Raw genomic sequence first — 26,753 nt, forward strand, 5'->3', positions numbered from 1 at the left:
AACTGAGATCTAATATCAGTCATTCGTTTCATATAATTTTTTTAATCTCCACCGCACAGTTCTTTCTTTTTAACTACTTGCCACTCTCTCTCTCGTTCACTGTCTTTCATCTCCTCAAACTTTCCTTTCCTGCCATCACCGCCTCGTCAATTTCTTTCATACCACCACCGATTCATCGGAATTCGACCATCATTGATTTCGTTAGCATCCTCATCATCGATATAAAAACATCTCCACTTAAAAATTTCACTCTTTTTACCAAGGTGATGTTTAAGATCTCGCCGCCGTCGAGATGAAAGTCACAGATTACCGGCGTTATTCGTGATTTTGCCTCCATAATCTGCTACTACACTGCCTCTCCCATATAGATTCATTGGAGAGAAGATGGTGAATACAAATGTGATGGTAATTACATCATTAATAAAGGTAAATGTATGGTGACGTGTCCGATGGTGTTGAAGGTGGTTTGGTGATAGTAATAGTGTGGCGGTGACGGTGATTAATGGTGGCGTTGCGGTTGTTATAGATTAATTGGGGTGATTTGTTCTTTAATTTGGTGATTTTTGTTATGATGTCGGTGGTCGGAGTTGAGGAGCATAGCTGGTGGCTGAATCCGTGAGTCAGAATCATTGTCCGACTGTGGTGATCATTGTATTTTCGGTGGTGATTTTTCATTCTCCGGTGGTGATTTTTGAATTGATGGTGGTGATTTTCTATTTGACGGTGATGATTATTGGTGGTCGCCGGAAATGGAGGTTGGCGGTGGTTGGAGGCGGCAGGTGGTGGAATTAGAAAGAATAGGGTGATAAAATATCTAAATATTAAAAAATTAGTGTGGTGAAATATTAATATAATGTATAAAATGAGTGGCTACGATTGAATCTCATATCTCACAATAAAAGAGGTTTTCACTGGAGTAAGACCCTATATAGTTAAATACAAGTGAAAATATAAATACTATATTCAATGAAAATATATTAAATATAACAGCAATTTGATATATATTACAATTGAAATATAATAACATATTTAAATATAACCAAACATAATTAATAAATATTACTTATATATCTATTATAAAATATTATATTATATTATATTATATTATAATATATTATATCTATTTGTATTTATACAAATATACAATGTATATTAAAATAAATATAATAAAGTTTAAAAAGTTAAATATAAAATAAATTTTAATATATATATATTAAGTGTAATATAAATATATATATATATTAATGTACTTAGGGCCCATTTGTTAACACCAGAACAGAATCAGAATGGGTTTAACTCAATCGGTCTGTTGTTCAGGTGATTTGGGTAAAAAAAATTATTGAGCTGGACCAGTCAAAATCATCTGGACGACACCTAAAATCAGCTGGACGAATCGTATACAAACTCTTCCTAAAATCTATTTTCCATATATATCCAGCAGCCTCTCCTGCATATCTCATCTGGAGGTCGCACAATTTTTCTGTTATCAATACTCTAGTCTCTATCTTTCATATAAATCCATCAACTACTCCTCTATATATATATATATATTCAATTACAATTTACAAGTGTTTCTCTATCTCTGCTATCTGCTCTCTACAGGTACGTTCTTATTCTTGTTAATTCTCTCTCTGTTTGGTCCCAAGTCCAAATCATGTCATAATATTAATACAACAAGCAAGTACATTATGTAGATTTATAGATTTGGCTTTGTCAGCCTTGTACTTGATGTCATGCTAATTAACTATATTGTCATACACAAGTTGCAGATTGAGTTTTTTAATCAAACCATACTATTCTAGCCTTAATAATTCTAGTATTAAGACAGTTTCACATTCTAATCCTTATTTAATTATACCTAAGTGTTGTAAAGAAACAACTACTTAGTTTAGAAGCAGGTGAAATGACAGTACTGTGCGCCTTGTGAGCTCTTTAGTAACGTGTCAAATTCTAACAAATATTCGGACTCTGGTAAACGAATGATTTGTACAATAAATAATTTCAATATTTTATCATCGGGGGGACTAACACAGACTGTCAAACAGATGGCTCCATATTCATTCTCTACGCAGCGAGATATTGTGATAACTTGTATTGCAGTTCACAATTTCATAAGAAAGAAAAAACTAGAAGATGAATTATTTGATCGATGTGATCAAGCTTCCTTAGTCAGATAACGATGGAGAAGGAGATAAAAAAAGATTTAGAAGGACCAATGAATGACACAGAGTGGGGATCTCAAGCCACACAATATATGAATGATCTTCGTAATCAAATTGCTCAGAAACTTTAAGGAAAGTTCTTGAAAATTATATAGTTATGTTTTCATTGAATAATTTTAAAATTGTATTAACATTGTTAAGTTGATTTGTCATTTTTAGAACTATATTAAAAAAATATTCATTTCGTATCATTCAGTGATAAATAGATATTATTTGTTAAATAATATTAATCATTCAGCAGGGTATAATAGTAAATTAATACTATCCAAATAATTTTTTTAAAAAAAATTAACAAACAACATGAATCATTTGGTTGTTCAGAATAACCATTCCTTCAGATTGTCCAGAAATTTTACCGGTTCAGCAAATGTGATTCATATTTAACAAATGGGCCCTTAGTAGGTTAAGTTTTAAATAAAAGACCAAAACTTGCGTGGATATTTTAGCTAATGTTACAGTATCAACAGATATAAAACAAATATAAAAGACGTGATAGAGGATATCTAACAGCTGTGATGGTCGGAGAGGTATATTTTTTTAACTAATATCTAAATCATGTCGTTGCCTAGACTTTGTACGTAACGATGCTCTTAGGCTGGGAAGAGTATGTACTAAAATAATTTTTGGAAAATTAATTAAAAAAAATACTGTCATAAATTATTCTCACAAAAATCCATAAATTTAATTTTTTATTATTTTTACAAAAGTGCAGACACCTTTCTTTTTCATTGAAAGGTGAAGACCCTTTGGATAAATATTTATCTTACAAAATAATGAATTAATTGATACTGAATTGAGAAAACACATTATCCAGTGTACAATTATTCATCATTCACGTGTATTTTTTTCTTCATTTTCACATTTATTCGTTAACCAACACCACCTGTTTGATAAAATTCTCAAAAGAGTTGGCATTGTCGTAAAATCCTGCATAATTATTTTATTTTTCTGTCTGCAGACTATATTTGCAATACAGGCTACGGAAAGTTAGTAAATTGTGTGCCGGGAAGTTTTCACATTGCAATGCATGCATTTCCATTTCCAGGTAAGATTTGTTTTTGCTTTTTTTATAATGTCCATTTATATGGAGAATATACCGAATGTTTCGGTGATAACATAAAAATTTAGATGCGGAATTTTCGTATGCTTTCTGATGTAGCACTTAACATTGTTAGCTTATCATTACGGTATTATCATTACATTTTAACATACATTAATAGGCAGTAGCAAGCTTTTCAGGTCCATAGAAACTGCAGTTAGTCTTTTAATGAGATTATCATGCATAATGCAAATCAGTATTGGTAACTAAAGTCTATAAGTTCATGTCATCCTCGTAAAGGTGTGTTAGCACATAGTTATCTTACTTAGAAGCTGTTTCTAATGGATTCCAGCTCACATAATACGTCATGCATGTCTGGTCGATCCTTTGGCGATGGCTTGGAGCATGCAAGACCAATATTGAACATTCTAGTTAGGCGTTTTTCTACTCTTTTGCCCTCCCTTCCAGATGTCATTACCTTCATGAGTGGGTCAGTAATGTCAATTACGTTGTCAGGCAAGGCCATCCAAACAAAGTTATGAAGGTTAAGACCTCTCCGGAACATACGATTGGTGGGCTTTTTACTTGTCAGCATTTCCAGTAATAAAATCCCAAAGCTGTATATGTCTCCCTTGGTTGTCATCTTGCATCCTAGACCATACTCTAATAATCAAAAAAAAAAATCAAAAGCTTTAGCTATAAATTGCAATATAGAGTACAATATACCAAAGACAAAATGGTAGCTTTAGGGGAACTCCCGCAATAATGCAGTGACTCTCACTCTCCATGCTTACTGCCATACATTGACAAATATGCATACTACTATATACGTGTATTCACCATTATATATGAGATTTATAATAAAACCAAAAAGAAATTCTATAGATCCATCTTGTGATAACTTCAAAAAAAAAATGGGGCTTCAGTCATAAGGGTAATTTGGACAATGATCCAGATGCATTAATACTACTTGGTGAGAGTTCATGGCAGTGTGAAGTTCACTCACTGTCCCTCAACCTGAGAACAAAAAATGGTGTTTGACAAAAGGATTAAATATAGGAGTAACCATTAAATTGTTATAGATGAGTGCAGAATTCAGACCAGAGTATGCAAAGGATAATGGGTGACTGCAGAGGAGTTTATATTGTCAAATGTATTAGCTGTATGTTAGCTGTATTAGCTGTCCCTAATTAGATTGAGATATATTAGCCGTATTAACAGAATTGGTTACCTTCCATATTTAGAGTATAGAATTGTTGTATAGGCTGAAATTTGCAAGTTAGCTGCATTTCATGATAGAATTCAGCTTTTATTATTGTTATATAATGAGGACTCTCCAACAATGGGAGAGATACTTTTCCCTGCCAATATTCTTGTCATGGTATTAGAGCTACAATTCTGATTTCCTCTTGTTTCTGATCAATTCTTTTTCATCGTTCTTGTGTCTTGATAAAGTTCCTTGTTCCTAGTCACTCTTGATCGTTCTCTCAGAATCATGTCTTTAGACAAGTATGACACTCTCTTGGTTCGCCCTAATGGCAAAAATTATATTCAACATGGGCATTTCACTTTCAGATCTTTGTCAAAGGGAAGGATTTATGGGGTTATGTTAGTGGCACCACTCTTGCGCCTGACAAAGAAAAAGACAAGACTGGATATGCTAAGTGGGAAATTAAAGATGCACAGATCATGGGCTGGCTGCTAGGATCTGTCGATCCGAACATTATATTGAACTTACGGCCTTTCAAAACTTCAGCTGTCTGAAGAAGATATATAGTCAGCAAAACACTGCTCGTCGCTTTCAACTAGAACATGACATAGGCAAACTTTAACAAGATGGCCTTTCAATTTATGATTTTTATTCTTCATTTATGAATCTATGGGTTGAATACACGGATATTGTCTATGCCTCTGTACCCGCTGAAGGTCTTTAGTCGGTTCAAGATGTACATGAAACTACTAAAAGAGATCAGTTTCTTATGAAATTGCGGTCTGAGTTTGAAGCTACTAGGTCAAACCTTATGAATCGAGATCCTCTTCCTTCTCTGGATACATGTCTTAATGATTTGCTTCGGGAGGAACAACGTCTTCTCACTCAAGACACCTTGAAAGAACAGAATTCTGAGTTAGTTCATCTGGCGTATGCAACACAAGGTAAATCAAGAGGCAGGGAAATGCGTAATGTTCAATGTTTCTCTTGCAAAGGTTTTGGACATTATGCTTCAAAGTTCAAACTGTTCCAAAAAAATTTGCAATTATTGTAAGAAAGATGGACATATAATCAAGGAATGTCCTATTCGTCCACCAAAAAAATCTGAGACAGCCTACACAGCCATGGTTGGATCCTTAAATACCAGAGGTATGATGAATACTGGACATATGACACGGAATGATATCGCTCCTGTTCAACCCATGACACCTGAAATGATTCAGCAAATGATCATTTCAGCATTTTTCACTCTAGGAATTTCTGGTAAATCTACTCTCGAATTACCTACTTGGTACTTTGATTCTGCAGCTTTTAATCATATGAAAAATAATGCTGATTTTCTTAAAAATATAAGTAAATATTGCAGAAATCTTGAAATCGGTACTGCAGATGGGAATCATTTACCTATCACAGCAACCGGTGATATTTCTTCCTCTTTAACCGATGTCTTTGTCTCTCCTGCCCTTACCACTAACCTTATTTCTATCGGTCAATTGATAAAAAATAATTGCAAAGTGACATTTTCAAAATCTGGTTGTATTGTACAGGATCAGCAGTAAGGGAGGGTGATCACGAGGGGGCCTAAAGTTGGGCGTCTCTTTCCTATATAATTTTCTTCACCATGTCGCTCGTTTCCTATTATTTCTTGTAATTCTTCCCGTATTGATTACCATGGCATAAGCGTCTAGGACACCCTAATAATAACGTTCTTCGTGGTTTGCTAAAATCTGGTATACTTGGGAATAAATAATATCTTCTCTTAGTTCTGTCCAATTCGATTGCAATTCTTGTAAACTTGGAAAAACGAAACTTTACCATTTCCCATTCATACTTCTGATGTAACTCAACGTTTTGATTTAATACATAGTGATGTTTGGGTAATGTCACTGATTGTTTCTCATACTAAGTATAAGTACTTTGTCACATTTATTGACGATTATAGTCATTTTACTTGGATATATTTGCTTTGTTCTAAATCTGAAGTGCTCTCAGCCTTCAAGATTTTTCATGCATATATTCAAACTCAACTCGATACAAAAATCAAAATTATTTGCTCAGATAATGGGGGTGAATATATGTCTTATTTGTTTCAAGAGTATTTACAATCCAATGGTATAATTTCTCAAAGGTCTTGTCCTTCAACTCCCCAACAAAATGGGATAGCTGAAAGAAAAAATTGCCATCTTCTCGATGTTGTACGTGCCCTTTTGTTGGAATCATTGTGCCCTCTAGGTTCTGGTGTGAAGCTCTCTCTACTGCAGTGTACCTCATAAATAGATTACCGTCACCATCCTTAAATCACGTTTCACCTTTCACTCGGTTATTTGGTCCCACTCCAGATTAGTCAGGTCTTCATAATTTTGGATGTGTATGTTATGTTCACCTTCCTCCATATGAACGCACAAAACTCACATACCAGTCAACAAAATGTGCTTTCTTAGGATATGCTCTACACCATAAAGGATTTCTCCGTTACGATCCTAATTTACCATGTACTCGAGTTTCAAGAAATGTAGTTTTTCTAGGAAAACCAACCTTTTTTCTCTACTTACAATGATCATCATTCTCCGTTATCTTCAGTTGTACCTCTATTTACTAACTCTTATGCAGATTCTTTATTTATTCCAGTGTTATTTGAATCTGAACATCCATCTCCTAAATCACTTTTGGTGTATCAACGACGCACTAAAGTCATGCCAAACTAGAATACTATACCAGAAACTCTCAAGCCAATCCACCTCCTCAAACTGATTCTTTTTCTGCTGATCATGTTCAAGCCTCTCCACCCCCTTAAAATGATTCCCTTGTTGCTGATCCCGTTCAAGCCACTGCACCTGCCACTCGTAGACATAGCACTCGAGTGAGTCAGCCTCCAGATAGGTATGGTTTTACTAATCCTGTATCATTGACAACTGCTATATCAACCATTCCTATTCCCACATCATATAAACATGCAATGAAGCATGAATGTTAGAGGAAGCTATTGAAACTGAGCTTCTTGCACTTGAAGAAAACCAAACATGGGATATTGTAGCGCGTCCCAAATCTGTGAAATCTCTTGGCACCAAGTTTGCGTTCTCAGTAAAACTTCATCCGGTTGGTTCCGTTGAGAGGTATAAGGCTCGACTAGTAGTTCTTGGAAATAGACAAGAGTACGGCATAGATTACGAAGAGACGTTTGCACCGGTAGCTAAAATGACCGTCGTGCGAACCATACTAACCCTTGATGCGTCTCAATCATGGAAATTGTCTCAAATGGATGTGAAGATCGCTTTCTTACACAATGACCTCAAGGAAGACGTTTATATAACACTTCCCAATGGTATGCCTATCTCACCTAATCATGTTTGCAAACTGAAGCGCTCTTTATATGGTTTAAAGCAGACACCTAGAATCTGGTTTGAAAAGTTCAAATCCACTTTACTTAGTTTTTCATATACGCAAAGTAAACATGACTCTTCCCTTTTTCTGAAAAAGACAAGTGTGGGTATAGTTATGCTTCTTGTCTACGTGGATGATATCCTTGACACTGGTTCTGATATACAAGCCACTGATTGTCTTAAAAAATATGTTACATTCCACTTTCCAAATGAAAGATCTTGGTCAGCTCGATTATTTCTTGGGATTAGAGGTACATTATCGACCGCGAGGTATCTTCTTGAATCAACACAAGTATGTTCAAGATTTGGTTGAGTTAGTCAGGACTCAAGGGCTCTAATTATGTTGAAACCCCAATGGAAATTAATGTCAAATATAGCAAAGAAGAAGGAGAGCTACTTTATGATTCTACTTTATACTGGAAGCTAGTTGACAACCTTATATATATCTTACCATTACTCGACCGGATATCTCTTACGTTGTACATATAGTAAGTAAGTTCATGCAATGTCCTCGACACTTCCACCTATCAGCTGTCAAACGAATCATCTGGTATATCCTTGGAACTCCTAGACGTGGCCTGTGTTCTTCCCCGGTGGTTCTTCACACAAGCTTCAAGCGTACAGTGATGCGGATTGGGCTGGATGCCCCGATGCTAGAAAGTCTATTACTGGTTGGTGTATGTTTCTTGGAGATGCTCTTATTTCATGGAAATGCAAAAAGCAGAATCGTGTATCGAAGTCGTCTAGAGAAGAAGAATATCATACCATTTCTGCCGCTTGTTCTAAAAGTATTTAGCTACGTGGGCTCCTTGGATTCTCTCAAGCCCAACCAACTCCATTGCATGCTGATAACAACAACGCCATTCAGATTGCATCCAACCCTGTTTACCACGAACGTACAAAATATGTTTACCACGAACGTACAAAATACATCGAGGTTGACTGTCATTCTATTCGTGAGGCTTATGACCACCTGGTTATTACTCTCCCACATATCTCCACCAGTCTACAAATTGCTGATATTTTTACCAAATCGATGCCACGTCAGCGCCACAACTTTCTTGTTGGCAAATGGATGCTTGAAGATTTTCCAGCAGCATCAATTTGAGGGAGGGTGTCAAATGTTTTAGCTCTATGTTAGCTGTATTAGTTGTCCCTAATTAGATTGGGATATATTAGCTGTATTAACAAATTTGGTTACCTTCCATATTTAGAGTATAGAACTGTTATAAAGGCTGAAATCTGCAAATTAGCTGCATTTCATGATAGAATTCAGCTTGTATTATAGTTATATAATGAGGACTCTCCAGCAATGGGAGAGATCCTTTTCCCTACCAATATTCTTGTCATATACTCCCTCCGTCCCAATTCATCTGTCTTGTTTGAATTTTTGCGGTCAAACTGACTCAACTTTGACTGAAAATTTCATATAGTATATAATCGAAAATATGTATAAAGAATATATCACTAGAAAGTACATTTAATATACTTTAATATGCAATTTTAAGTTTTTCAAAATAATGAAATAATGAGTTTTTATTTACGGTCAAAGTTGAGTCAATTTGACCATAAAAAGTCAAACAAGACAGATAATTTGGGACGGAGGGAGTATATGTTAGTGATAATATAAACAATTTAGCCAAGGATGTAAACAGTTGAAGTTATGAGCCCATCGAATGCTAAGGAGCAGCCATGACTATAAAGATGTCCATACTCTAATGTAGCATATACCTGTTTTAGAGGGAAGGGTTGAAAGGCTGATATTGCGTATAGTGGATGTCATTGAGATTAACAAAATTTACAAATTTTCTAGCTTCCCATCTCATATTCTATCTTCTTAGTTTTCGAAAAAGAATAAGTATACCTGGTATGCACATCCTATGCTAAACTAGAACATGTAAATGCTTAAATTAGCCCCAATAGAATTCATATTACATTTCAATTCAAGAGTTATAGTAACTTTACCTGGAGCTATATATCCGGTGGTTCCTCGTATACCAGTTGGGCTGCTACATTGGTTCATATTTGGGGATTCATGAAGAGAAATTGCCAATCCGAAATCTGCAATTCGTGCGAACATATTTTTGTCTATCAAAATGTTGCCTGGTTTTAGATCACAGTGAATAATGCAATGCTTGCATTGACGATGAAGATAATCGAGTGCACAGGCTACATCAATTGCTATATTTATTCTTGCAAGAAGGCTCAACATTCGAGGTGTCACAGGGCCATCATGGTACGTTTTATTTGTTGGATGAAGCCACATCTCTAAACTCCCATGATCCATGAGCTCATAAACAATAGCTCGAAAATCATGACCTTCCTGATCTACACTTGTGCATGTAGTTATGATCTTTACAATATATTTGTGGTCAATCATTTTTAATGTTTGATACTCTGTGTTGAAACTTCTCACTGCTCCTCTTCGTTGTAGGTTGAATACTTTGATTGCAACAGCCGTTCCAGTCCCAGTTTCTATCCCACTATGCGTTACGAGACGAAATTTTTCTTGATGAAAAATTCCCTTATAAACTGAGCCAAAACCACCTGCACCGACTAAGTTGGTTGAGGAGAATCCGTTAGTAGCTTTATGGAGATCCATATATGACACTGTGACTGAATTTTGAGTTATATCGGGGGAAGGATTGATAGACTGTCTTGCTGTGTGTATAGTCCGGTTGGCTCTACCAAAATTTTCTTCTTCATGCCTTCCAGAGGGCACTTTTAGAACTTCTGTCCTACACCATTTGGTCAAAATAATTGAAGGCATGATCGATAAATAAATAAATGTGTATTTATTTATATATGCATCTTAACTACGGGAATTATACCTGTTCCATAGTAGAGATTTCTTGTACCTCCGAGCCATCAAAACTGCATCTAGAAAACTTCTTTCATCAAACGCCTGGATACCATCTTTACTGGCCTGAAGCAAAATATTTAATAAATTTTTAATGCTTAAAAAAATTTAATGATATAATAAACATTAATCTTCAAATAATGGGAATTATGCAGTTTAACAACCTTGAAGGTGCTAATGATTTTACATTCGGCCCAGTACTTGATGTTGCGGTGTAATACTAAAAATTCAAGAATTTTAGAAAGAAAGAGAGAGAATGTAGGTTTATAGAAAATAAAAAGAACATAGTTTACTGACCTTAAAGATGCTTTTAACTGTTTCCAGCACACTTAAGATATCTCTAATGTCTGGTCGGAACTTTGGCAAGTTCTGGGTACATTTCACACCAATGTCTAAAAGCATAACCAGACTAGCCTTCGCCTTTGCTGCATCATATCTATTGAGTTCATGTAGATAGAATGGGTGGATAACATCATCTATCCTGTCAGACAAGGCATTAGAAACAAATTTCTGAAGCTTAAATGATCCATGAAACATAGGGTCAGTAATCTTCTTCCCCGTAAACATCTCCAGTAGTATTATTCCGTAGCTGTAGACATCTCCCTTAGTTGAAACCATGCATCCCTGATAGTACTCTTGTGCATTAAATATCAGAATGATGACAGTTAGAATTTGTCAGCTAGCCTTCGAACAAATCATGAAAATATTAGTTTCTTAATCGATCACTAATCCTGTACACTACTGTTTCCAATTAGTTTTATTTGTCTAAAATCATATTACAGTGCTCTTTTATTGGCTCCAGAAAGTCATCAAAACTTGTTAAATCCACCTATATGGACAAGTTCCACTAGTTTTGGAGATAGTATAACCATTTAGATTTATTATCACCAATTGAGAATAGATGCAAGAAAAAGATTTAGGGGACATGTTTTTGATATTTGTGGCAATGAAGAGGTTGAAGCAAGAATATATAAATACTAGGATATACCAAATTACATGTTCTACTACTAAATAGGACTGCAGAAATGGCCAGTTCATTTTAAACGTTAATTGTTAAGACAGCAAAAGGATTTACCGTACCTAACATTAACGCGTTCTATCCCAACTTGGCCGTTACTCTGACAAAATATTACATGTTTAAGAATGAAAGAACAACATAATATGAAATTTATATTGTATGAAGTGGAACCTGTGTTGGTTTTTACCTGGAGGTGCATATCCAAGGGTTCCTACAAATCCATTAAAACTGCTATGACTTGTGCTGCCTAATTTTGCAAGAAATTTGGCCAGTCCAAAATTTGATAGATGTGCCCTCATGTCTGTATCTAGCAAAATATTGCTTTGTTTCAAATTACAATGTATCAAGGGGTTGTCCGCTTGATTATGAATATAATCAAGTGCACTAGCCACATCGATCGCTATGTTTATTCTGGTATCAAGGCTCAGAATCTGAGGCATGCTGAGCTCATCATGAGATGACTCACTTGTTAAATGGTTCCACCTATCTAAGCTCCCATGCTCCATGAAGTCGTAAACAGTAGCTGTAAATTTTTTGTTGTTCTCATCGATGCTTGTACATGTATTTCTGATCTTAATAATGTTTTTGTGGCGAATGTTTCTCAGGGCTTCACACTCAGTGATGAAATAGATGGATGCTTGAGGCTTGAATACTCTAACTGTAAGATCTTTTCCATTGTATGGTGGACTACAAAATTTCCCTTTATACACTAATCCAGAATTACCCTCGCCGACTAAGTTGTTCCGTGAGAATCCATCAGTTGCTTGATGGAGTAGCTCGTAGGACAATTGGATGGGTGACGTGTTTATCTTTGATTCTAAAAAGCTCAGTGGCTTTCCTTTTGTCCTTTTAAGCCATATATAGCAACCAGTGGCTAGAGGAACTTGTATCGCACCTATCAAGATCAAAACTTGTACCCAATGCATTTTGTGTTTATGTGATCCATGACTACTGCATTTTGGTAGCTGTAGTTCAGGTATGCCTCCACAAAGCCCATTATTACCTACTACTGAAAATGCACTTGCATTTGCGAATATTCCTTTTGTATGTACCTCTCCCTGGAGATTATTCCAGCTTACATTTAAATATTTCAAGGATAGTGTTTCAAAGAAATCAGGGATTTTCCCAGAGAACTCATTACGAGAAATATCAAAATTTTGCATACCTCTTAACATTTCCATTGATTGTGAGATGTTACCGTGAATGAAGTTGCCCTGCATGTAAAGTGAATCGAGGGCAAAGCATTCACCAAGCTGTGTTGGAATGGAACCAGAAAGCTCATTTTCCGAAATATCCAATGCAGCTAAGGTTTTCAAAGCACCAATACCTGCTGGTAGTGATCCAACCAAATGGTTTTGAGAAAGATTTAACTTAATAGAGAAAGGAGAAATATTAAAGAGTTTGTTGGGTATAGTTCCACTGAAGTTATTCCGAGACAACTCCAAGAGGACCAACATTGGACAAAGTCCAAGACTAGGTGGAATGGTCCCGTTCAACTCATTATTTTCTAAATGCAACTCATCCAGCATAGATAGGTTCCCTATGGAAGCAGGAATGTTCCCTGAAAGTCTGTTGTTAGAAAGCAGAACTCGTTGCAGCTTCCCCAGTTTTGTGATCTCGGAGGGAAAAACGCCTGTGAACTTGTTACCTTCTAATGATAAAAATATCAAGTTGATAAATTCACATATCTCTGTAGGGATGCTTCCAGAAATCTGATTATCTGCTAAACTTATCATTGTTAGCTCATTTGAAAAATTTGCAACAGAACGGGGCAATGATCCATGAAAATTATTGCTCCCTAGTTCCAAAATTTTGATGCTGCTGCAATTGATCATTGAGTCAAAAAAACTCAAGTCATCCTGTTTCCCAAGTCCTAGATTGTTATTTTCCAAACCTAATTTTTGAAGATACGGTAGCCTTCCAAAATCTACAGCTATGGGGCCGCTAAAATTGTTGAAGTTAAAATCAATAGATTGAAGCCGGGAAGCATTAGAAAGTGATATGGGAATGCTTCCAGTGAATTTGTTATTTGATAGCAGAATCTTTTGGAGATTGGGAAGAGTCAACCCAATGTCTGATGGTATACTTCCTTCAAGTTGATTATTGGCCAAATTGAAGACATTTAGTAATGAGAGGTTGAAAACAGAAGCAGGGATCATACCAGTAAGTTTATTGGAGAAAAGTTCGAGAATGACTAGCCTATGAGCTCGTCCAAAGGTATCTGGTATGTTTCCTTCCAAAGCATTTCGTCCTAAGTTTAGAACTTTTAGCCTAGAAAGGCGGTGTACTTCTTGAGGAATCATGCCTTGAAGATTGTTGTTGTAGAGAATGATCTCACTCAAAAAACTCATGTTTCCAATATCAGAAGACATAGAACCCACCAAACCTTTAGATGAAAGGTTTATGGTGGTGACTCTTTTGTGGCGTTTGCTGCATATAATGCCTTCCCAGTTGCAGAAATGGAGAGACTTATTCCACGAGCTAAGAGCTCCTTGTGGATCATGAATAATGTTTTCTTTGAAGGCCAACAATGCTTGTTGATCTCTTTCAGTTCCACTTAGCATAGCTTTACAATTGGAGATGATAAGAGCGAGGCAGAGGCAGACGAGGATAAAGATAACACGTATATCCGGTATTTTTCATCTCCTCGCATTTTGAAAGTTCTGCTTCTGTATATTTCCTTTATCACTTTCCAGGCCCTTGTGTTGATTGATATATTAATATATCCGGTACTGAATGCACTCTACCGGAATCACCTTAGCTACCAGGGAAATGGTAGTCTGAATATTTCCCAGGGACTGCAATTCATTACTATTGAGCGTGTGAAAACTAGTACCAAATTATTGTTGGCTCCACTTTTAGACAAAGTAATATGATTGAGATACTTATAGACTCGAATCTTTGACATTTTATTATTGGAAATGTTACTCAATTATTGAGAAGCTTACAAATCTGGTTAATTTGTTTCTTTGTCATTGTTGAGTTGTTTTTTCGGTGCTCTTGGCCGACATGTGTTTTTCTTGGGTCTTTCCTCTGTAAAGTGTAAGAGGCTGCTGTGGAGTTGGATATCCACTTTCAAACGTTCACATTGTTTGTACGGAATGTTAGAGTATCAAAAAATGATTTCAAGAGCACGGTTATTTTATAAGACGTATCCATGTTTTCGCAACAATCTCATCTATTAAGATAGTCTAGTATCGAGTCATTAATCTACATCTACCGTTATTTGAGAATTATTTTTTGTACTCAATCTGGACGTATTTTAAAAAAACAATTATTTTTCGAAATTTAACAAGAAATCATTTTATTCCACACGTATATGTAAGTTTTTTTCAATTGTCGGATGTATTTTATATGCAGATAATTACCTGTCCACCTGTTTGATAAAATCCTATATAATTATTAGGCAAGGCTGGCGAAACAAAGTTGTGAAGGTTTAAACCTCCAATTGCTATACACGCACTGCAATTTGCAGGTAAAATGAGTTTCTGTTTTTATGCATATGAAAATATATGAATATGCCAGGCCACTAAATATACTTCAAATGTAATAACATTGAAGTTTTAGGTGTAAAGCTTCAAATGTTTGCTTATGTAGCATCTTACATTGTCAGCTAAATGATAATTATAATCATTGTATGTAACATGCACAGTGCAAATCAACATTGAAGGACTAAACTTCATATCATTCTTTAAGGTGAGGGAACACACATTTAATTTAGCTGAATGTTGTTTCTAATGGATTCCAGCTCGCGTAATACTGCACGCATGTCTAGACGATCCTTTTGTGATGGCCTGGAACATGCTAAACCAATATTGAACAGTTTAATCAGGTATTTCTCTAATCTTTTGCCATCCCCTTCATTTACAGATGTCATTACCTTCATGAGTGGATCAGTAATGTTAATTACATCGTTAGGCAAGGCTAGTGAAACAAAGTTGTGAAGGTTTAGACCTCCACTAAACATACGATGAGTAGGCCTTATTCCTGTGAGCATCTCCAATAATAGAATCCCAAAGCTGTATGTGTCTCCCTTGGTTGTCATCTTGCATCCTAGACCATACTCTATTGAAAATGAAAGAAAAATTAAAGCTTTAGCCATTTTTTTGCATGATAGATCACAATTTATCAAGTGAAAATGGAAGCTTCAAGGGCAGTCTTTAGCCATCCATTCCTTAATCCCGAAATACAGGGTTTCCAAAGAGTAGAAGTGTTAAAGTATATTATCCGTTTAGTAGAGTAGAGTTGGTCATCTAACAAGTAGTGTTATCTGTTTAGAACGTTCTATTTAACTTGGTGCAAGATCCTGGGGAACGTTAACAAATTGATGAAGCGATGTCAGATGCAAACCAAAGACTAGTGTATGTCAGTTATTAAATAAAGAATTATGGAAAGTGCATTTTATGCTAAACAAAAGCGAGTCAAGTCTTACACTTTGTCCTATAGGAATTCATTTTTTCCTAGTTCAATGCCAAGTTCTATATTAATTTTACCTGGAGCTATATATCCAGTGGTTCCTCGTAATCCAGTTGAGCTGTTGCTTTGATTTTGATTTGGGTCCTCCGGAAGAGAAATTGCCAGCCCAAAATCTGCAATACGCGCTACCATGTTTTTGTCTAGCAAGATGTTGCTTGGCTTTAGATCACAGTGAATTATGCAATTCTCGCATTGATGATGAAGATAACTGAGTGCACAGGCTACATCAGTGGCTACATTTATTCTGGCTTGAAGGTTCAGTGTTTGAGGTTTGATGGGCCCATCATGGCTTGTTTTATTAGTTGGATGCAGCCATGTATCCAAACTCCCATGATCCATGAACTCATAAAGAATAGCTCGAAAATTGTGACCCTCCTGATCTACAGTTGCGCATGAAGTTATAAGCTTTACAAGATTTCTGTGGTGAATGTTTCTTAAGATTTTATACTCAGTGTTGAAACTTCTAGCTGCACCTCTACGCTGAAGGTTGAATACTTTGATTGCAACAGCTGTTCCAGTGCCATCTTCTATCCCACTATTCCTTAAGAGAAGACGAACATATGTTTGATGAAGTGTTCCTTTGTAAACAGAGCCATAACCGCCTGCCCCAACTAAGTTGGTTAAGGACAATCCGTTGGTTGCTTTATGAAGATCCATGTATGACACAGTGACTGATGGTAACATCAACGTTGATGCTGAACTTGGAGCCATGTTTTCTGGCCTACACCATTTGGAAAACAACATATAAAGGTATGATAAATAATTCTACATACATGTAAACTATGGAAAATTGTACCCGTATGATAGTAGAGATTTCAGATTATTTTGAGTCTTCAGGACTGCATCATGGGCTCTTTTTCTAGCATATCCCCTAGTCCTGCCTGTGTTGCCCTGAAGAAAAAAGCATTTAGTCTTAAACTTTTGGCAAAGGGAAGACAGTATATGCAATAGTGAACATTAGTTTTTGTGGTTTTTTATGCAGTTACAGAACCTCAAAGATTCTAGGTATTTTACATTTGGGTGACTACTGATCATCTTGGTCTGAATGTGAGGTTAGGAACAGTCAAAAGCAACATTATGTTAAATTTAAGCGGGGAATTATGCAAGTATCTCTAACTAGCCAATATTGAAAGTAAGAAATAGATAAGAGCGTAGTTAGGAACCTTGAAGATGATCCTAACTTTTTCCAGGACGGTTAAGATATCACTGATGTCTGGGCGAAACTGAGGACACTCCAGGGCACATTTCACTCCAATGTTGAAAAGCATACTCAGACAATTATCTGACTGTGCCGCATCATGTCTTGTAAGTTCGTTTAGATTGACTAGGTCAATAATTTCCTTTACACCATCACGCAAGGCACCAGAAACAAAGTTCTGAAGGGTAAAACCTTTATGAAACATTGGATCAGTAGTCTTCTTTCCTGTCAGCATCTCCAGTAAAAATATTCCGTAGCTGTAGACATCCCCCTTAGTTGACACCGTGCCTCCCAGACCATACTCTTATTCATTAAATATCAGAGGGATGACAATTAGGATTTCCCAGGAAGAAGATGTATAAATCAGAAAAGTTGTTTTTAAAGATAACTAATCCTGTACTTTGTTGTTGCCATTAAATTATATTTGTGTCTTAAATGAGGATGTAATCTAGTCTCTGCCGCTAAAAAACTGAGACTTGTTAAATTCACCTATATGGACAAATTCCACAATAAATTTATTAGCACCACTTTAATAAAATATAAAGGAAATGAATTAGAGGATTTCCAAAGTAATAATTGTTGCAGTGAAGAGTCTGATAAAAGTGCACTTGTTAAATAGATTTTAACAAGTTCTTCTACTGAATCTTATTGCAGAAAACTTCAGGCCATTGCACAAGTTAAGTGTTGATATAGCAGAAACATGCATCTCACAACTCACATTGAGACATTCAGATAATATGTGTGGAAGTGGAGTTTATAGATTTTTACCTGGAGGCACATATTCAGTCTTGCCTACTAATCCATCTATACTGCTTTGGCTTGTGCTGTTGAATTCAAACTTTGCCAATCCAAAATTTGTTATATGCGCTCTCATCTCTGTATCTAGCAAAACATTGCTTGGTTTTAGGTTACGATATACCAAGGGATTTTCCATTTGATTATGAAGATAATCAAGTGCACTAGCCACATCAATCGCGATGTTTATTTTGATACCAAGGTTCAATATCTGAGGCATGTAGAGTTTATCGTAAGATATTTTGCTTGCTGACTGCTGCCATTTCTCTACGCTCCCATGCTCCATGAATCCGTAAACAATAGCTTTGAATTCATTGTTTTTCTCTGTGATACTGGAGCACATGCTTAAGATCTTAACAATGTTTTTGTGGCGAATATATCGCAGGGCTTCACACTCCTTCATGAAACGGTTGACTGCTGCTTTATCCTGTATGTTGAATACTTTAATTGCAATATCTGCTTCATTCTGATATTGTGTGCCTAGTTTTCCTTTGTACACTAACCCAGAACCACTCCTGCTGATTATGTTTGTCCACGAGAATCCATTAGTTGCTTCACGTAGTTGATCGTATGACAATCTGATGGGCGTTATTGATATATCTGATTCTGGATGTGGCTTCTTCAATATGTTAAGATACAACAGAAAACCGATAGTAAGAAGAACTGTTATAGAGGCTATCAAAATTATAACTCGTACCCAAGACATCTTGTGTTTATGTGATCTATTACTACTACTGCATCTTGGTAGCTGTAATTCAAGTATGCCTCCACAGAGCCGTTCGTTACCTACTACTGAAAATGCACTTGCATTTGCAAATACTCCTGTCCTATGTACCTCTCCCTCGAGATAGTTCCAGCTTAGATTTAAAAATTTCAAGGTTAATGTTTCAAAGAAAATTGGGATTTCCCCAGATAAGTTGTTACGAGAAAGATCAACATATTGCAAACCTCTTAACTTTTTCATTGATTGGGAGATGTCACCCTGGATGAAGTTTCCCTGCATGTAAAGTGAATCGAGGGCAATGCATTCACCAAGCTCCATTGGAATCAAACCAGAAAACCCATTTTCTGAGACATCCAATTCAACTAAGGTCTTCAAAGCTCCTACATCTGCTGGTAGTGGTCCATTCAAATGGTTTCCAGAAAGATTTAATATGACAGAAAAAGGCGAAATATGAAAGAGTTTATTAGGTATAGTTCCAGCAAGTTTATTTTGGGACAAATCCAAGAGTACCAACATTGGACAATTTCCAAAACTAGGAGGAATTGTTCCATTCAATTCATTTCTTTCTAAATGAACTTCATCCAACATAGATAAGTTCCCAATTAAGGTAGGAATAATTCCTGCAAGTTTGTTGTTCGAAAGAAGAACTCTCTGCAGCTTCCCGAGCTTGACAATTTCCGGGGGAATAATGCCTGTGAACTTGTTACCTTCTAAAGAGATAAAAGATCAAATTGATAAATTTACGTATCTCTGAAGGGATGCTTCCAGAAATCTGATTATTTGCTAAGCTGATCATTGTTAGGCCATTTGAGATATTAGCAATAGAATGGGGCAATGATCCTTGAAAATTATTGGCCCCTAGTTCTAATATCTTTAAGCTGCTGCAGTTGATCAATGTGTCAAGAAAACTCAACTGACCCTGTTCTCCAAATCCTAGATTATTATTGGACAGGCGTAATATTTGAAGATACAGCAACCTTCCGAAATCCACAGATATAGGGCCACTTAAATTGTTGGACTGGAAACCAATAGCTTCAAGTTTGGAAGCGTTGGAAAGTGATACAGGAATGCTTCCGGTGAAGTTGTTATATGATAACTGAATATTTTGCAGATTGGGAAGATTCGATCCAATTTCTGATGATATACTTCCTCGAAGTTGATTACTGGACAAATTGAGGGTAGTCAACAATGAAAGATTGAAAATCGAAGTAGGGATCAAACCGGAGAGTTTATTTGAAGAGACATCAACAATGACTAAGCTGTTAACTCGTCCTAAGGTATCTGGTATGTTTCCTTCCAAAGCATTCCGTCCTAAGCTTAAAACTTTTAGCCTGAAAAGATGGTCTACTCCTTGAGGAATTGCGCCTCGAAGATTGTTGTCATAAAGAACGATTTCATTCAAGTAACTCATGTTTCCTACATCAGGAGACAAAGAACCTACAAGATGTTTAGATGAAAGGTTTATGCTGGTGACTCTTCCGTGTCGTTTGCTGCATGTTATGCCATACCAGAAACATACATGAATTGAATTATTCCACGAGTCTAAAACTCCTAGGGGGTCATCCAAAATCTTTGCTTTGAAGGCCAACAACGCTAGTTGATCTGTTTCGTGTCCACTCAAGGTAGCGGTAGATGTGGGGATGATTAGAACAAGGGAGATGAGAAACAAAGATAGTATGTGTACTAAGTATTTTTTTACTTCCTGCTGCACTCATCTTTGGATGTTTTCTTTTCTGAGTGTCTAGCCCTTGTGTTTGCTATCCTGCTGTAGACAATTTATGGCTGAGTAAAACTTACTCTAGGGGGGATGGTAGTCAACAACTGGAAAATTCCATGCAAAGTCATCCATTGTTCTCTCAAAAACTGGTGGGTGTGTGAGACCTACCACATTTAAGTGCGCATTGCATTGTATTGGTGTTCAATGACAAACGAACAAATGATTGCCTCATTGGCCATTACACTGCTTTGTAAATTGCATAAAACAACCAAATTACCTCCCATAAAGAATTGTAATATAATCAAACTTGGAGACTGAATCAAATGAAGTTCTCTACAAACCTAGATACCGAACAATGAAGAATCCATAATGTGAAGGAGGGGAGGGGGGCAAAAATCCAAGTTAAACTTCTACAATAATCAGAAAACGGGCAATTTATGGTTTTTCCAACTAAAATTGAAACAACTAGTTCCAAGACATGATAGACTACCAATAACTTCAATATTAGTCTATGTCATCTGGTCGAACATCCCATCTTACTTTCCGTTTTGGTTTTGTTTTTTCTGGTAATTTGGCGGGGACATACACGACGCCATCACTGTCCTCGTCTTCGTCACTCAGCCACCCGTAACAAGGCTTTCGTCGTGGGTTTGGAATGGTTCCAATGGGTGGCTGTGGAGGGAGGATGGTGAGGGGATCGATGCTGTTGGTCATATCAGGGTTACTATCTGTATTGATGGCAGGGACATTAAGATTAACATCAGCTCCACGAGAATCTTCCATGCCTGCAACAAGAAGAACACTATTCTGATCCTCCCTAATGACCAATATTATTACATTCTGTAATGCAATATTTCCGTAACCAAGAGAAGTGTATATGCACGCTATCAATTATTCAATTATGTACTAATAATTTTATCTCCATACAGTCAATAACTTACAAATATTGGTGAGGCATAACATTCAGTTAACTAATCAATATAACATTGAGAATCTCATATTGTACCTGTGTAGTCATTTCCTGATGCATTATCAGTGATGTCAGAGAAAGGAGGTTCAGCATCATTCAGGGGCTCAGCAGTACCAGCTTCTGTAGCATCTGGATTTTGTTCCAAGGCCTAAAAAAATGAAATCTTATGCTCAGAGAGTGATAATTGTCATAGATTTGTCAAGGAAAATTATCAAGTCCTGACCACAAGTAGTAGCTTTACATGCACATAATGAACATATATACAGGTAAATTTTGCAGATAGCATATCAATCAATTCATTGCCTCTTTTATACATATCTTTAGACCTATTATTCCTTACACAACACAGACTTATGGTCAAATCTATGAGGTCTACTGCAGAACACTTCACTGTAACTGAAAAGAATCTCAGTCTATGTCACAAGGTGGCAATCTTTTAATTGTCTTTAAACTTCAGTACTTTTAGATATAAGATATGTCTTTATTTTTTTATTTTTATTTTTTCTATGGCTAAGTTATGTCTTCATTTTATATTTCGGATTAACAGATAATAGTTTGACTTGGTAAGAATCCTATACATTACATAAAACAGTTTTATTTTTAATTCGCGTTTCTGTTTGACTAAATATCTAACCTTGGATTTACATGAGCTAAATTTTATAACCCCTATAAGATGCATATGTTCAAATTATGTGAAGTTGGAAGACTGTGGACTTGTGCAGTAACTTTCAAAAGTGCACTATAATTTAAAATAGTAATCAACTCATAGTCGAGTCACTTAAGCATCTAAATTGACTGTTTTCCTCTGTTCTTTTGTGTTGTTACAGGTAATTATATAAAAGGATAGAAGCCAATATACAGCGTGTTAATAGTTTATAGTGAATACCATGTAGAACAACCTCATCTATACCATGTAGAACAACCTAATCTTAGTCCTCGGTCCTCCCTACCATCTATGCTTAAAACTTAAAGGGAAGTATAAGCAGTTACAGTTGATTTACTTCACAAAAGGGAAAACTTATATAATGGCAAATTACGTTTAGTAGTAGGCCTACAGAACATGTAAATCCTCAATACAGCTGAACCAAGGTACAGAGTTTAAGAAGAGAAACTGCATAATATATCATGTGCAACATTATATCAATAGCGTTGATGTATAAATAACTCATAAGGCAGATCAAAAGATATTATAGTCTATTCCTAAAATATATTTTGCACATGGAAAAGGTTGCACTAAACTACTATGTCATTTAATGATAACATAGGCAATAAAACAATAAATAAGCCCCCGAGTAAACAATTATACTCAAATAACTTGTAGGTATTACATTCCTAGTAGATATTCATAAATGAGAGGTGATGAGAAAACTTTAATCGAAAATATAACCAGACTATTATGTAATAAAGCAACTACACAAGTCACAATTTCTAAGGATTTGACAAATGCTAAAGAAAACAAAAAAAAATATTGATTCTAGTTGAGCACTTGACATTAGATTCTATACAATCGGATTTATACGCATTATGTCTTAAACATTCCACTTTTTTGTGCAACTAATAATTAGTTTGGGGTTTACATAAGCTAAAGTTTATAGGACTCGAATGCCTCATCAGATTTCATCCCTGCCATCTATACCTAAAACTTAAAGCAAGCATAACAGTTTAGAGAATTCACTTAACATGAGTAAACTTTAATACTGGAACATTTTGTATAGTAAGAGGCCTATATATATTGTGTAACTTCTCGGTGGAGTTTTAGTCGTTGAACCAGAGTGATGAACCATGATACATCATCTATAGCATCATATGTTGAAGTGACTCTATTCCCAGTCTAGCATAAATGAAATAGGGTGGATTATAATATGGCGTTTGATGGTAAATTAGGTGTTAAAACAAGAAATAATTATACAAAGTCATTATAACTTGTAAATATGTAAAACCTAACTCCTAGTCATCACACAGGCACTGCATTCCTAGTCGAACAACATACAGGAATATGCAAGTTTAAGCTAAAGTGTGGAATCTGGACAGACAATCATATAGCATAGCAATGGACACGAGTCATGAGTTAACGGAGTTAATTCAAATGCTAAACAAAAGATCAAGATCAAACTTATCAAACAAAAAAGCACAAAAGGCTAATACCGAGTTATTAAACAGTATATTCAAAAGACTACACACAAATGTATACTCATACTACTAGTAGTCATATATTTCAGCTCTGTAAAAGTTATGGTGGCTTCCTGGTTGAGAATTATTGAACTTACCCTGTAGACGCCCATTATATTAACCAACGCCTAAGTTGGTCAAATGCTAAGCAAAAGACCAAGGTTCAAATATTTTATGACTGCATATTTCAAATAAAACACTAGGACCAAGAATCACATGATGTACACAATTCGATTCAAAGGTTAACATTTAAATTGGTATAGGATTCTATACAATCAGATTTCTACTAAATCATTTCCTAAACAATCCATTTCCTTGTGCAGACCAAATTTTTTATTGATATTTGACAAAAGCTGAAGTTCATTAACTCTGATAAGATGCCTATGTTGGAATTAATGTCAAATAGGAGAAAAAGAGTAGGTAGTATCAGACTGGACTGCTGAAGCAACTTCAACAAGTACATCGAAAAGATCATATATAAATTTAGTTGAATCAAATGATTCACTTAAATTAGCTGTGTTCATGTTGCTTTGTTCTGTTGTGATAACTTCATCAGGATATAGATCGATGTACACTTGTTGTTAGTACATCATCTTAAACTTCATTCCCACTGTCTATGCTTTAAGCTTAAAAGCAAGCATAAACAGTTTTTACAGAAGATCCACTTAACAAGAGGATAACTTTTGTGCCACATATCTTGTGTAGTAGTAGGCCTATATATATCATTTAAATCCCCAGTGCAGAATGCAGATAAATCAGAGCAGTGAAGTAGAGAATTTTATGTCAACATTATATATTGGAGACACAGGGTGATGATGAGTAAGAACTTTTTAACTGCATGGCTGTATAAAGAACTCTCAAGGAGATGCAATACTCTGTTCCAATAAATTTTAGCATACATGGAAAAGAGTGGATTAGACCATCATGTCTTTTAATGACAGCATTATCGTTAAAACAAAAAATAATCACACATAAATAACTAATTCATTATACTAGTACTCAAATCAAAACCCGATTTCCAGTCATCACTTGGGCATTACATGCATAGCAGAAACGTGTAAACTGTAAAGGAAGACCCGAGATTAAGCTTAGACGGTCTGTAGTATTGATAGAAACATCTAGCATATTAATGCACCAAAAATCAGAGTTAAGGAGTTATTTAAATGCTAAGCAAAAGATCAAGATTGACTATTTCATGATAGCTTATTTAGAAATTTGGGACTATAGGGCATAGATTGTTACGGGCTTAGTAGAGTGTAGAGGCTCATTATCCCAAATAGACTAATCCACATAAATGATAAAGTTGTAATACTATAATCATTTCTTAAATCATCTAATTAAGCATATCAACTATAAAAATATCAGCAAATTCAAAATTTTATACCATTGTCTGCTCCGGTTGATCAAGCTGACTGGCCCCCTCTACGTTCTTGGACGTGCTTGCCTCATTGCCGCATTCTTTCCCTTCATTCGTTTTCAGAAGCAAATCAAGAAGAGTAGCATAATGACCATCTTCTATCAAAGGCCAAGCATCACTTCCACCATACACCTAAAATCAATCAAAATTAATCAAAAACTCCAACCAAAAATATAACATTATCGAAAAATCCCCTTCATATCTACAATACCCCAAAATCAAAACCCCTGTTCAAAAGTACTAATTTGTTGTTTGCACACTATAAATCATTCAAACACACATAGTAGTAAAGGCTAAAGAAACACACAGTAACACAAATATATGCATACATACTAATACACTGCACATACTCAAATACACATTCGATTTCACAACAAATCAAGAAAATTTCTCAAACATAAATCAAGAAAAACACATCAAACATCAAATGTACCTTCAAAAGCTCTTTCACCGTGCTCTTTATCAGCTTCTCCTCAAACCCAAAATCCTTCATGGCATCAACTGCAGCATCCATACGAGTCTCTCTAGGCTACAAAATTAAAAAAAAATCAAAAAAAAAAAAAATCAAGAAAGTTGAACAAATCAAAAACCCATGTTAAAAATCAAGAATCCAAACCTTTCTAGGCCTTCCTCGTCCTCTACTAGCCATCTTCTCTCTCTAAAATGTTTTTCTCTCTCTAAAAAACAAGAAACTGAGTTATTACAAGTGAACACTTTGGCAAGAGAGCTCGAGAGAAGACAGACAGACAGACAGACAGAACACAAGAGCGCCATTTGCATGCTTATATTTATCAGTTATTTACAATCGTGTACTATAAGTCAACATAGAATATGATCCTACGGCGGTAAATCGATTTAATCTTACCTTATTTGAGTAACTTTCTATTTCTGACCGTGGATTAAGATGTTAACCCATACCATTTTTATGCAATGTTCCAAAAACTTGTCATAAAATGTGTCATTTCAGTACAACTATACAGTCCATTACTTTAAACTTCAAAGCTCCTTTTATTATTTTACAGGAAAAATGCCCCTAAACACGTGAGGCAGTATATTTTTAATAACAGTCTTATAATTTTTTAAATAAATTTTATAATTATAATAATACCGCATTTACGGTAAAAAAAAACTCTTTATAACTTAAATGATTACGTATTTTTTTGGTATTGAGCTCTTTATATGATACGAGTACACGACTCAGCCTAGTTTATTTTTCTTGAACTATGTTGTAAGTACAAGGTGAGGATATTTGGGTCACACAACCTATGTTTTTCTTCACAAAATCTAGGAATTCAGGGTTCCCTAATCTTCGTCTGAAATCAGCAAGATATACACATTTTTCAAGTAAAAACATTGTACACGACTTTTTTTGGGCAAATATAAAAATGCCTCACTCCACTCCAAATTAATTGTTCTATAAATATTATTATAATATAGTATAGATAATTGAACCAAATTATACTCCATTTCAGTTATTATAATATAGTATAGATTATATTATTAAAAAAATATAATAATATATCTTTATAAATATTATTGAATCCACTTTATAATGTAT

General features: G+C 35.5%; 3 protein-coding genes and 2 long non-coding RNA genes across 8 annotated transcripts; 2 read left to right on the forward strand and 3 right to left on the reverse strand.

The window, feature by feature from the left end:
* Positions 1-1,326: 1,326 nt before the first annotated feature.
* LOC141677349 (uncharacterized) lies at positions 1,327-12,465 on the forward strand. The gene is made up of 3 exons (XR_012557388.1): positions 1,327-1,602; positions 3,181-3,267; positions 12,335-12,465. It is a non-coding gene; the product is annotated as an uncharacterized LOC141677349 (long non-coding RNA).
* On the reverse strand, positions 3,354-14,293 carry LOC141677345 (LRR receptor-like serine/threonine-protein kinase EFR). Of its 4 annotated transcripts, none has more exons than XM_074483229.1 (5): positions 11,917-14,293; positions 11,009-11,346; positions 10,683-10,777; positions 9,817-10,589; positions 3,354-3,924 (listed from the first exon to the last, which is right to left on the reverse strand). In XM_074483229.1, the coding sequence occupies exons 1-5, from the start codon at positions 14,291-14,293 to the stop codon at positions 3,587-3,589; spliced, it is 3,921 nt and encodes a 1,306-aa protein (XP_074339330.1). In that variant the 3' UTR covers positions 3,354-3,586. The 4 variants fall into 4 exon arrangements, with proteins under 4 accessions (XP_074339330.1, XP_074339334.1, XP_074339331.1 ...); XM_074483233.1 differs by lacking the exon at positions 3,354-3,924 and adding an exon at positions 4,022-4,278; XM_074483230.1 differs by lacking the exon at positions 3,354-3,924 and adding an exon at positions 5,036-5,365.
* Positions 14,225-18,191, forward strand: LOC141677348 (uncharacterized). Its single transcript, XR_012557387.1, has 4 exons — positions 14,225-14,361; positions 15,136-15,204; positions 15,382-16,955; positions 18,058-18,191. It is a non-coding gene; the product is annotated as an uncharacterized LOC141677348 (long non-coding RNA).
* LOC141677346 (receptor like protein kinase S.2-like) lies at positions 15,442-19,510 on the reverse strand. The gene is made up of 5 exons (XM_074483234.1): positions 18,172-19,510; positions 17,369-17,706; positions 17,002-17,096; positions 16,223-16,926; positions 15,442-15,794 (listed from the first exon to the last, which is right to left on the reverse strand). Exons 1-5 carry the CDS (start codon positions 19,508-19,510, stop codon positions 15,442-15,444), a joined length of 2,829 nt encoding a protein of 942 aa, XP_074339335.1.
* A 1,505-nt stretch (positions 19,511-21,015) lies between these two features.
* LOC141677347 (uncharacterized) lies at positions 21,016-26,162 on the reverse strand. The gene is made up of 6 exons (XM_074483235.1): positions 26,061-26,162; positions 25,812-25,872; positions 25,629-25,724; positions 25,163-25,327; positions 21,646-21,757; positions 21,016-21,424 (listed from the first exon to the last, which is right to left on the reverse strand). The coding sequence occupies exons 2-6, from the start codon at positions 25,842-25,844 to the stop codon at positions 21,144-21,146; spliced, it is 687 nt and encodes a 228-aa protein (XP_074339336.1). The 5' UTR covers positions 25,845-25,872; positions 26,061-26,162; the 3' UTR covers positions 21,016-21,143.
* Between the last annotated feature and the right edge of the window lie 591 nt (positions 26,163-26,753).

The sequence above is a fragment of the Apium graveolens genome, chromosome 8, assembly GCF_009905375.1.
Source record: "Apium graveolens cultivar Ventura chromosome 8, ASM990537v1, whole genome shotgun sequence".
Classification (NCBI taxonomy): domain Eukaryota; kingdom Viridiplantae; phylum Streptophyta; class Magnoliopsida; order Apiales; family Apiaceae; genus Apium; species Apium graveolens.

Excerpts from the sequence above, each read along its gene's own strand:
- LOC141677347 (XM_074483235.1), bottom strand. The coding sequence starts at position 25,844 with ATGGCTAGTAGAGGACGAGGAAGGCCTAGAAAG. Across the intron at positions 25,328-25,628 it reads CGGTGAAAGAGCTTTTGAAG|GTGTATGGTGGAAGTGATGC; the intron begins GTACATTTGATG and ends GATTGATTTTAG. Across the intron at positions 21,425-21,645 it reads ATCAGGAAATGACTACACAG|GCATGGAAGATTCTCGTGGA; the intron begins GTACAATATGAG and ends TTCTTGTTGCAG.
- LOC141677345 (XM_074483229.1), bottom strand. The coding sequence starts at position 14,293 with ATGCTAAGTGGAACTGAAAGAGATCAACAAGCATTGTTGGCCTTCAAA. Across the intron at positions 11,347-11,916 it reads CCTTGGATATGCACCTCCAG|AGTACTATCAGGGATGCATG; the intron begins GTAAAAACCAAC and ends TTAATGCACAAG. Across the intron at positions 10,590-10,682 it reads AAATCTCTACTATGGAACAG|GACAGAAGTTCTAAAAGTGC; the intron begins GTATAATTCCCG and ends CAAATGGTGTAG.
- LOC141677346 (XM_074483234.1), bottom strand. The coding sequence starts at position 19,510 with ATGTTGGATGAAGTTCATTTAGAAAGAAATGAATTGAATGGAACAATT. Across the intron at positions 17,097-17,368 it reads AAGTTAGGATCATCTTCAAG|GGCAACACAGGCAGGACTAG; the intron begins GTTCCTAACTAC and ends TTTTTTCTTCAG. Across the intron at positions 16,927-17,001 it reads AAATCTCTACTATCATACGG|GCCAGAAAACATGGCTCCAA; the intron begins GTACAATTTTCC and ends CAAATGGTGTAG.